This window comes from Musa acuminata, chromosome BXJ3-6 (assembly GCF_036884655.1).
Source record: "Musa acuminata AAA Group cultivar baxijiao chromosome BXJ3-6, Cavendish_Baxijiao_AAA, whole genome shotgun sequence".
In the NCBI taxonomy this organism is placed as follows: Eukaryota; Viridiplantae; Streptophyta; class Magnoliopsida; order Zingiberales; family Musaceae; genus Musa; species Musa acuminata.
The window spans coordinates 32,931,044-32,943,719 of record NC_088354.1 but is presented as its reverse complement, the minus strand read 5'-3'; the positions used below and the strand labels follow the sequence as shown (position 1 = coordinate 32,943,719).

At 30.3% G+C, this 12,676-nt stretch overlaps 1 protein-coding gene across 1 annotated transcript; it reads left to right on the top strand.

Annotated features, from left to right (window-relative positions):
• Positions 1-10,541: 10,541 nt before the first annotated feature.
• LOC135640096 (probable WRKY transcription factor 70) lies at positions 10,542-11,748 on the top strand. Its single transcript, XM_065154226.1, has 3 exons — positions 10,542-10,856; positions 10,953-11,057; positions 11,217-11,748. Exons 1-3 carry the CDS (start codon positions 10,564-10,566, stop codon positions 11,593-11,595), a joined length of 777 nt encoding a protein of 258 aa, XP_065010298.1. The 5' UTR covers positions 10,542-10,563; the 3' UTR covers positions 11,596-11,748.
• The last annotated feature ends 928 nt before the right edge of the window (positions 11,749-12,676 follow it).

The following is a 12,676-nucleotide window of genomic DNA, read 5'->3' as shown; positions in this document are numbered from 1 at the left end:
TCATGTGGGCACTTTTGCTAAGGGATTTATGAGTGATGAATTAGTGTTAGGCCCTTTGTTATATGATAGTTTTAAGCTTATACGATTGCCTTAATTTGCCTTATAAGTGTTCATGTTTGGTTTCCTTACGCAGTCCTAATATTCATGAGTAGCGGAGCAACGATGCAATAATGATAAATTTGACTAATGTATGTCTGGACTATACGAGGTTATAAAAAGATTAATCTTTTATGAATAATTATGTTATAAGGATATGGAAAGCTCAGATAAAAAGCTAAATATGTGATGATTTATATCAATCTCAAATTTAATTTAATTTATTTAATCAATTTATATATCTAATTCATTAAGTATGGATAGTTACAGCAAATATATATGGTGGATAACTACAAAGATGAAAGATGAAGATGATCAATGTTTGGATGTAAAGAACAGAGAAAGAATCCCCCCAATCAAACTAACCAAAATTTCTATCTCATTTAATGAAATGATGGTAATTATTTTTTTTCAAAAATAAGAAGAAATATATTACTCTAAAGCTCTAAGACAAAGGTAAACCATGCTTCTCTGCAAATATTCGAGGATTTGGATGTTTTAGCAAAACGTGTCAACTAATTGACACTCATGTTTTCTTTTGGAACACACAACAAAATTTATATTCTTGGAAGCATTAGTTCAAGAGCTCCCATGGTAATTGTTTCCCTTTGCTGAGGACTTCCATGAGTAATTTGCAATCGGATTCTATCTCCAGATGTGTCACACTTGCTTCACAAGCATGTTTCATTCCATATTTGATAGCATCAAGCTTCGCTTTGCAGGAGGTTGTATCCAGTTGATAATTATAGTCAGCTCGCATTACATGTGCCATCAATTGTGCATATTATAGAACGAGCCCTTTCCACTGTGTCCTGCATGTCAAAAGATCTATCAAGCTTTACCCAAACTATTCGTTTCGCTTAGGTCACAATGATTTGGCATTCCCCAAGCATCCACCATACTGGTTTAAATATTTACAACATAAAACATAAGCTACAGTTCTAACAATATTAGTGAAAGGAGTATCCTTTACGCCATTAAAGGTGGTCTTATTTCGGATCTTCCATATCAATCGAAGGCATTAGGCTATCAGTGTCCTGAGGATCTAGCAAGCTGATGCCCCTTTAAAATTCCACTCTGTAGAATTTCACCCAAACAAAGACCAAAAACTATGGCCAAGATTCATCTCTAAACTCTTGCATGCCTTGGTAACCACAGAACAACAAAAAAAACTATGGTTTTGTTCGTTAAAATTCATCCCACACAACACACATGGTCAGTATAAATATTTAGTTTAGCCAACCTAGTAGTGAATGAAATATTGAATCTCGAATTTTAATAATAAAATTAATTAATAAATTTAATAAATGAATATATTATTAGAATAAGGGATGTGAGAAATATTTCTATCATAAACTTAAATTATTAAAGGGGTAAATATTGAGTTTGAGAGTCGGACATTGTGTCGAAATATTGTATATTGAATCATAGGACTAGTTGATGTGCTTAAGATCAGACTTTATGCTTTTGATTGGCATCGTATCCAAAGGATCTAATATCATATGATCAGATATTATGGTAAACTCGATATATCGAAGGATTGTGTGATGTGATGAAGGATAGAGTGATATGCCAAAGGTTTAGACAAAGCGTTAGATGATTGTTCGACATGTTGAAAGAGTGAACAATGTGTCGAATGTTTCAGAAATATGTCAAATGAGTGATTGATAAGTCAAGAGTTTGGTTGAGATCATTTTGGACTAATTTGAGTTGGTGTTAAACTAAAATATAGTCATGAAAGTCATTGAGCTTGAAGTTGGGCTGAATTAGGCTCCTTAGAAGAGTAAACAGGTGGAAAGTTATTTGATACCATTAGACCTAAGCAATAGTACTACTTGAGTTAACGAACAAGTATTATTTATACATCGATAATCTCGAGGATAAAAGAATTAAGAATATATGTAAATTAGAAAGATCGAACTATATTTTTGTTTATTTTTTGTCTCACACACACATATTTGAAGTGACACATGAAGAATCTAAAATTACAAAAAGATTCAAAAAGCCTACGAGGATCATTACATATTCATGTATACCTTAAAATTAAATATAACTTTTATGAAAAGTTTGATCATTGTGTTTACGCATGCTCCCTTAAGAAAAATAGCTATATTAAATTTGTTTTAAGCCATCCCATCCTTTTTTTTTAAGGCATTTATATTGAACAAAAATCCATAGCCCATAAATAATTTCCTCCAAAAAAGGGTTCATTTGATAAACTAAAACCATACTACCTAACTTATAGTTGCTTTACCGATAGCACCACCCTTCTTTGCACAGATTTAACCTTAAGGAATTCAAAATTTTTGTATCTAATATAGTCATAGGAAAAACAAACTGACAGTAGTTTCTCATAAGATAAAAATTTAAAAATTTTCTTATAGGGTTTTCCTATCAAAATGCCCTGTTTTAGGGGTTTCAACAAATCAAGTTTGATGAAAATCTTTACAAAACATCCATTCAAAAGACATTGAATGATCATCTAGTTTAAGAGATCAACCGATCACAGATGCAATATGGAACATACATTTCGGAGTCTAGTACTCAAATAGAAGCTCAGGCATTTAGACTTATATAGTAGTTGATGAGAAATTTTTGAATAAACACTAAAAATTCAGCCACCAATGGATGAGATGCAGATTCCAGCCTCCCAATGGACCAGGGGCTCTTAGTGAGGATCTCAAACCATCAAGTTTTGATGAAAATTAAAACAAGAAAAATCATGAGCCATATCAAGAACTTGTGGAGGGAAAGATGTTGGGAATGGAGAGAAGAAAACTTGAAAATCAAATATCAATCAATAAATAATATACTAGAAAGTCGATGCAAAATTTAACGTGGTTTAATAACCCCTTAAACATCCTCTCATATAAATCTAAAAGCATTTTCTCTTACTCTTTCTAGAAACCCTAGAGAGTACCCTATATAGACACCTTAAAAGAGAAACTCAAGAGTACCTAAAATATCTTCCTATATGCCTCTCCCTATTACTAAATCCTTGAGACTCAATGTGTATTCATAAGCAAATCTTAATTCTTTAAGGACTCTTCTTACATGAATTTCTAATATAATCTTAATCCTAATCCGTCAAGGAGTTTGAATTTAATTAGAACTCCTCCCAAGTATTTAGAACCTAGTTAGTACTTTATAGAATACTTATCAACTCTAATAATCTTTATCTTCATGAGTATAATGTCACTTTATGCTTTATGTAGAAATTGAACTATTGGTATAAAAAATTCATTATAGCTTCATAAAATGATCAGTTCATGATTCAACACCTAATTTTTTTAACAAACTTACCAATGCATCATGTATAGTTGGAATTTAATCGAATTTAATCAATAGCACTACTTAATTTTAGAGAGACCTTCATCTCACCATCTTACCACAAATAGGATTTTATAAAGCTTGTAGCCATTGGTACCTATCATCTCATGCATGTGTAACCTGTTTTGAGCCTTTTGAGATATTTATTGTACTTTTATTCTAGATGGTAAAACCTTAATATAATCTTCTTTCATCAAGTCATGTAACCCCGAGTGACTTTTAAAACCCTACCTCTATTTTTACCGTCATAAGCCTAGGAATAATATAAAAGACTCAACCCCATCAAAGATTCTTTTATATTTTTGGAATATAGGCCACGTCCTTCGAAGTATACATCACTCTATTAAATGTTTTGATCTTTGCTCTACCGACACTCATGACCATCAACATTGAATCATCACCCAAACTTAACTTCTTAGTTAACTTATCATTCAGTGAATCAAAATAATCATTTTAAGCCTAAACATAAACAATAAAAATAAAATTTTAAACTAACTCTTTTAGAAATATGCTTAGGCTTAAAAGGATTAAAAGGATTAAAAGAAATATGTTTATGTTTAGGCTTAAAAGGATTATAACCTTTGGAGATTATAAGGACATCTTCATCACTATTCATCATAAGAGAGCAATCATCAACCTCTTTTTTTTATTTTATTTTTTTAGATAATTTTGTTTGATATATCCATGCTTTTTATATCTATAGTACTAAAATCATCCAAAGATCTAACTCTTGATCTTGACCTGCCAATATCTCCTCTATCAAAAAATCTTTATCATTGACCTTTACCTTGAGCAGCTAATGTCTCACTATTCATATTATCAAATTACTCTTTTTTCTTGGTAGCATGAGATATTGAAGTTTTTTTAATTTATTCCAAAGTTAAATAATACTTATTGATAAAATTATTGATGAGTCATCATCAATAACATTATTGATTATATTATCAATGATGTAAAGATGAATACTACTTACGCACTTTCCCTTAAGCTCCTTTTAATCTTCATCGCTCATCTTTTGTTTTGTTGAACAAGATAACCTTTTACCCTCCTCTACTACTAGATAAAACTATTTCTTCTATCAGATTTCTCCATGATAAGGCCAGTAGAAGTAACCAATGTTATCCTTGATGAATCTTTGATCATTAGATCTTTTAAACTCTAATACTACTTTATTAGAGAAAGAGAGGAGAAAACTCAAAAATCAAATATTAACAAATAAATAAGAAACCATAAAGATGATGCAAGATTTAATGTGGTTCAATAAACATTCAATAAAAAATTAAATTCTTCAGTATATAAGAAAAATTAATATAAGAAATCACTATCTCTTGAGTTAATAAATCACAAACATAAAATCTCTTATACACTTTTATATAAATAAAAAAACTCTTTTCTCAACCCTCTCTAGATACTCTAGAGTGAAACCTAAGAGTACCCAAAATGTATTTTTCTATACCTCTCCTCTCACCAAAACCTTGAGACTCAAGATATATTTATATGAATAAATCCTAATTCTTTAAGGACTTTTCCTACATAAATCTCTAATCTAAATCATAATCTTAATATGTCAAGGACTTTAAACTTAATATGACTCCTAAGTAGCTAAAACCTAATTAGGATTTCTAAAATACCTACTAATCCTAATAAAGGAAGAGTCCATAAAACGTTTGATAGAAGCCCCTATAACATTAAGTAGAGGAGGCCTTCTTAAAAATTTAGGAACATGACCTTAATCTAATTGAAAACCCTAGAGTATAAGAAGATATCTTCCCTTAAGGAAGGCACTGGTCCCGTGATGATTTATGTCCAAAATACACCTTGCTTAGAGCCAACTCATGTTTAGATGGGCACACTCAAGAGAGGATAAGAGGGGTAGATCGTTTACTAATAAAGGTATCTTCTCATCACTAGTAGAGCACTATATAAGGAAGACGATCATGGGACAACCCCTGATGGTGTAGGTGGGGGTATAGTAGAAGTTATAAGGATGCTGAGTGAACATATCTTTCCTCAAAAGAAAGTTGAAGAGCAATCGAGGGTAGCAATGCAGTGGCAATAGGAGGACAAGAGATGGACATAAATGAGATTTTCCGAGTAGAATCTCTCTCTTAACACCCATAGTTTATCAGTCTAATCTATTTAACACCTAGAGCTTCTCACTACTGGTCTAGTTAACTTCATCCGAGCAATTCTAGGGATGCAATTACAAGTTCTTATCATCACTAAGCTTCTGTTCTAGTTAACTAAATTTTAATCTTTTGTTTCATCTAATCTTAACTATTTGAATTAATCTTATCATACCCTCTTAATTCAAAATAGTTGTAACTTGAAATTATCTTCGAAAAAAATAATTTTTTTTGTCAAAGCTTTTGTAAAAATATCGACAAGCTGATCTTCAATGCTATAGTAGTCTATTTAAATTTCTTTCTTATTAACTGGTTTATAAATAAAATGATGTCAAACTTTGATATATTTGGTATGCCTATGGAAGATAGGAGAGTTGTTGTCGTAGTAGATTTTAGTTCGTTCATCTTTTTTTTTTTTTAGAGATCTATTAGAATTCTTCGAAACCAAATTATTTGACATATTGTATTTGTCATCGCAATATACTCTACCTCAAAGCTTGAAAGAGCAATATATTCTTGTTCTTTTGTTGTCCATAAAATCATACATGAGTCGAGTCAAGGCTGAGCACAAATCCTTATATGTTTCTTGTATCATCTGCACAACTAGCGTAATCACTATAGCTTAAAATCTTTTACTTACTTATAACGGATGTCATAATTGATAGTTCTCTTGATATATCTGAAAACTCTTTTAGCTACTTTTAGGAACTTATTGATACTCAATACTTTTTTGCTTTATTTATCACAATCAATATTTTCCTTCTTTTTTCTTGAATCCTTTTCAAAACCCAACTTAATAAAGAAAGGATTATTTTCCCTTAAGTTCCCTTGATTGCAACTCTATGTCAATTTTGATCTTTTTCTCTCCTCAAACTTCATTGCAAGTAAGGTCTTTTGTTTCTCTTCCTTAGTCTTTTTATATTCTTTCAAAGTCATCAATCTATCCTCTTTCTTTTCTTCTGAGTCATTAGTTGTACCTTCTTTGTTATCTTTGGTCTCTTTGGATAATATTAACTTTTTTTATTCTTATGATTTGTCAATTGTAAACTTATTATCATCGGATTTTAGGACCTCATTCTTTTTTATACATGTGTCTCATTAGCTATAGTTCCCCAATTACCATGACTTATACCATGGTATTTTATCTCATAGCCGCCATGTGAGATAGTTTTCATAGACCCATAAAAATTCAAATAATCATAGCTTTTATACTATAATGTTGATTCAATAATAATATTAGCAATGAATGCATGTAAGGAAAAAATTGAAATAAATAAGAGAAACACTTTATTTTTCTTCATCCTCATAGTTGCTATCAATTCTTCTATTTTCTTTTCATAAATCAAATATTTTTCATCATAAAAAAATAACATAATATTCTTTTCTCATCAATTGCTCTATACTAATGAGATTTTATTTTAAACTAGAAATAAACATCACATTATCAATAATTTGTTTACCAAATTTCATGTTTAGTTCCTTTTCCTTTCACTTAAATCTTACTATCATTTTTCATATATATAGATTTGATTAAATCATCACGCCTTTAAAATAAACTTTTGACCACTGTCATATGATTACTACATCCACTATGCAAAAATCAAATAGATTTAGAATATTCTTTATCAGATTCCATAAAAAATATATTTTTCTTTATCCTTTTTTCACTATTTTTTTTTTCATAATAATTTGCTTAATTTTTGTTCCAATAATATTTTTTAAAATGGTTATATTTTTTACAATGAGAGTAGAGAGGAATATTTAGATTTTTATTTTTATACCAACAATCTTTTTCAAGCACTAGATTAACCAATTTATTTTGTAATAAATATATTGATTAGTTTCCTTATTACCTTCATTAGAATTCTTCTGACCCTCATTTGATTGGTCTCGTCCCTTGCCTCAAGCATTAGATCATCCATGACCTTTATCATTTTGATCTTTTTTTTTATATTTGGTTTCTGATTTTTTTTTTGTCCTTTTGATTTATCTTCATCTAAAAATCATGTTCTAAAATTACAAACCCATTCATTCATCAATAGACAATATACTTGTATCTTTAATATCTTCTATGATAGTAGAAATCAAATTAAGAAGAAAAACATGGTAAAACTTTTCTACTATAGTTTAATCTTTTAGATTTTAATCGTAAGATCTCATTTAATTTACAATAAAAAAGACTTTGGAGAAAAAACTAACGATAGATTTAGAATATTTCATCATAAGAGTTTTAAATTCACATTGAAGAATATGAAGCTTTGAAGTTTTTACCTAGTTCGTGTCTTTAAATATATATTTTAATATTTTTTAGGCTTCTATTGATGTTAATGCTATTATAATTCAAGAAAATAAAGACTCATCTATTGCTTGTTGTAGCATATAGAGGGCTCTTATATCTTTCTACATATTTTTATTTATTTGATCTTTTTGATCTTCAGTAATATTATGATCCTATAGTTCATACTCAATAAAACTAATTTCTATTAAATTTTATAATTATTATGAAATAAATAGACTTATCATTTTAACTATCCAAAATTGATAATTTTTGCCTTTAAAGATAAGAAGAAGTTAATTAGAAACACTTACTCTAATGCTCTAATGCTTGTCATCTTTTTTTTTTTTTTTATCTATTGGTATTCTCTTTTTTTTAATTGATCTACTCCTATTGGTCTTATTGGAATGAGGCTTTGATACTATATTTATTGACTTTTCTATATAACTTGAAACAGTGAAAGAATATAAGTAGAAGTAACAAGTAGTACTTCGTACTTTGAATTCATCCAAAAATACCTAGACAAAAGATATAGTATAAATTTTTTAAATAATAAAAAAATTAACATATCTCAATAAATATTTTCACCATCATCTATTTATTTTAATCTAAATTTTTATTTTTTTATTTCATCTAATTCTAATTTTTTAAATTAATCTTATAAAAAATGAGCCGATAAGCCTAATCTATTAATTAAATTTTAGTATATTTCAAAGCTATTAATTTATATGTCCTTCAACCGAATCAAACAAAAGTATAGAATTATAATTATATCATTAATAGGTAGGCGATAGATATTCATATCCTCAACTTTATTTCATAGCGTTGCTCTAAGGTATAAGGAAGACATACAAACCACAATATTATGATAGGGTCATTAAAGGACTACTATATCAATCGTATCACTTCTTTCCATCTCATTAGGTCATTAGTGCTTCCTCTTCGTGATGTCATGTTGTATACGTCAGCTAGAGGTCGTTTGCTAGTGCTAAGCAAGATATCAATTTGTAGCACAAAAATACAAAAAAATTATCTCCTAAATTTTAAGCTTAAGCCAATGTTTGACTTGATTACTATATTAGAAATATCACATCAAATGGATTGTTGGAAGATATGGACCAATTATGATGTGTGAACGTAGAAAAGACCTTCTTAATTGTGACATCTCATGCATGTGAGTTGAAAAGTTATTCTATCTCATTATCCACTCCAAAAAAATAATAATAATGTATGGTTGATTTCATATGATTTTGCACTTAGATTATGACAAATATAAGGAAATAATATTCGTGTTTATAATTCCAAACCTAATATGTATCACCATCGGTATGATCCAAGCCCTAATACGTCATGAGCATTGCTCACAGGCTTGAATTGTTCTGATGTCATATGTATTTATTACGATATTCGATGATTTGAGCTTGAAATCTATGTGGACCTCCAAAAGATTGTCTTCACACTAGAGTTGGATGTTAGAGAAATTAATCAACATCCACATACACACCATGTGAATTCACTACATCAGACATACATGTAGAGAAGAATGCTTTCAGTTAATATGGACATCATTTGATGGGTAATTTGCGTTGAAAACTCTATTATTATTAAGTCTCCAACTGTATGGTGTGACATTTTGTGAATTAAGAGCAATCGATTGATTGAAGATATATATGAACATGAGAGTTATATATCCAATGATCCAAATAACAAGGTGCTTTAAACATTTAATTGTTTGAATAAGTTGGAGAACAGAAACTTTCAATTGATGATGCCTAAAATACGAGGACAATAAGGTAGTCAATAAAATGAGAAGAACAAAGTTTCACAGATATGTAGGTGGTTCGCACTAAATCCTTGATATGAACACATTACTCATGGTCAGAAAGTGGAAATCTTGCTGGGGCCTATATTAATGCTACTTCATACGTGTCAGTACAACGCCATCTTGTACGACTCATCATAGGAAATACTTGGTGGTCGTGATTCATTCACTGTCAAATCATGCATTTAATCATTGTCAAAATCATGGTGAGAACATAGGAACCTTATCACTTCTCCGATGTATATGGTTGTAACTCAAGACGAGGAATAGAAAATGTTACCAAATAAAAAAAATTGTGAATTCACGTAAAAAATCCTTTTTCGTTTGTTTTTTCGAGAGGTATAATTTTCATATTTCTCATGTTCTCTATTTGTCATAATTCTTGAAATAACACTTACAAGATGATTAAAAGGTCATTCTCTATTTATCATAATCTCTAAAATATCCCTCACAAGATGATTAAAAGATCATGTGGACCGGTGCATAAGATAAATCGATCTAATTTTTTTATTATAATATTTTTAACATAGAGACAACCAATCCAAATCCATGGATCAGTTTGCTTTATAGACTAGTCTATACGGTCTAACTAAGTGTTATTTTAATTATCTTGTAAGAGGGTATTTCAAAAATTATAATAAATAAGGGGTGTCCTTTGGAAAATATAAAAAGAGGCACCTCCCAAAAAAATTCAAAATGAGAGTCTTTTCTAGCTATTTTGTCAAAAAATACTACTTGAGAATATATATATATATATATATATATATATATATATTTATATTTATATTTATTTATTTATATTTATATAAACGATGAAATGGTCATGCATTGCCGAAAGTTGCTATATAAAGGGGTTGGCTCTCATAGCTTCCTTGTCTATGAGAGCAAGGGAAACCACTTCTCGTTTGCTGAGGATGGAGCACAGCAACCTGCTGGTTTCCACTTCCACTGACCTATCGCACTGTTATCATCACCTGGAGATCAAGGTGATCAACGAAGCGCATGAGCTCACGAGGCAACTACGAGCAGTTCTTCTCCCATCTCTGCCTGCAGGAAGCTTGGCCGACCTCGCCCGAGAGATTCTCGACAAAATCATCAAGTCCTGCTCCTTGGCTGTCTTCATGCTCCAGTCCGGCGGCCATGGCCATCAAACAAGTAAACAGCACGGTGAGGGAGAAAGACCCATGCTTGACGGTCACAAGAAAAGGTCCGTACATCTATAATAACATGCTTAATCCACGGAGGAATCTTCTCTTTCAAAAAAAAAAAAAACGGAAGTAAAAGGAAGGAGTTTACGATGCAGGAAGTCGCAGAACGCATCGTCCATAGTAACATCTGTTCCGTATGAAGATGGACATCAGTGGACAAAGTATGGGCAGAAAAGAATTAACGGTGCGAAATACCCAAGGTAGTCTCATCATCGTATACATATATACATACATAAATATATAAATATAAATATAAATAAATAAATAAATAAATATATATGTATGTATGTATATATGTACAAAAGAACGTCCACATTGATACTTAATCACTTGATTCGATATTTCCTTTTTCTCTCAAGGAGCTACCACAGGTGCATTTATCACAAAGACCAGGACTGCCCAGCAACAAAGACAGTGCAAAGGGTGGATAGGGATGCAGATCCACCAGAGTTTATTGTCGTCTATAACATGCAACACAGGTGCAGATCCAGTGATAGACACATACCATTTGTGATGGAGTCTGCTGAAGCTTCCTTGGTGAAGAACCAGAGCCGAACTGATACCCCCTCCGACGGTGACCCACAGATGACCCACCTGCTACTCTCTGATGAGATATCGAACATATCACTGACTCCAGAGCAGTGGAACCTGGACAACGATTTGGATCCTGTGATGAGCTTGTTTGAGTTTGCTGATGCAGATCCATTTTACAGCAGTGTTCTGATGAATCTACGTTAAAAGAGTCAGGAACGATGCTTATCGCTATTTAGTGCACGACATACGGCTAAAGTTATTGATGTGATGGGTTTATATTATATAAATATCAATATTATGCTGCCCTCTCCTGTGCTTTATTAATTTATTGTCTCATAAGCTAGTTTTATTGTCTAATATTTGGTACTTATATTAACTTAATATAAATTTATAATATTATTTATATTATATTATATACTGCTTTATGTTTTAGTACTTCATTTTATTTAGTTTAATACATTTTATGCTTCTATTTCTATGTACATAGTTATATATATGATGTTTATGTATATAATATCATTTGACATCAACCATATGTTATTTGTTTTATCTTATTGTTTATTGTTGTAATGGTTATGTTATTTTAGTTCTATACAAATTAAATTGTATATTTTAGTAAGAAAGAATTCTGAGGATTTCCAAATCAAGTGGATTAGGCGTAGAAAATATGATGGATAATTCCGAGTGAGATTCTAACATTTAAGAGGAATTTGATTCTTGCACATCAAATAGCTTAATTGGTAAGTTAAATGGAGGTAACGTAACACCCCCAATCAGCACAAAGTTAGGGATGGTACAATGTCACAATCCTATAAGTTTGCTTTTAAGAATGCAAGATCAAAATCAAAATTAAATAACTTTTAAAATATAATTATTGTATAATCTAGTTCATAATTAATTAACCCACAAAAAACTCAATCCACTCGTTGGACATTCAATAGATTCATTAATTCCTTAAAAAATTATAATATTTTAATCCAAATAATATATATATATATAATAATCTCAATTTATAATTGATAGTAATTAAGATTTTTCCAAGTATATGAAGAAACATCATTGTTTTGTTGAAGAAAATCTTTCATCCTATATAAATATGGAGCACCATATTAAACACAGCGATATCTTCTTCGTTTCATTCTTAACAATAATAATCTTAATTGATTAGTTACATAATTCAATCGATAATAGTTGCACCATTCTTCTAATTGTGCAACTCAAAACAATTTGAAGATTATTACTGCTAGCAAAACAACATGACTCATAACTCATAACCATACGAGAA

Excerpts from the sequence above, each read along its gene's own strand:
- LOC135640096 (XM_065154226.1), top strand. The coding sequence starts at position 10,564 with ATGGAGCACAGCAACCTGCTGGTTTCCACTTCCACTGACCTATCGCAC. Across the intron at positions 10,857-10,952 it reads CTTGACGGTCACAAGAAAAG|GAAGTCGCAGAACGCATCGT; the intron begins GTCCGTACATCT and ends TTTACGATGCAG. Across the intron at positions 11,058-11,216 it reads AACGGTGCGAAATACCCAAG|GAGCTACCACAGGTGCATTT; the intron begins GTAGTCTCATCA and ends TTTTCTCTCAAG.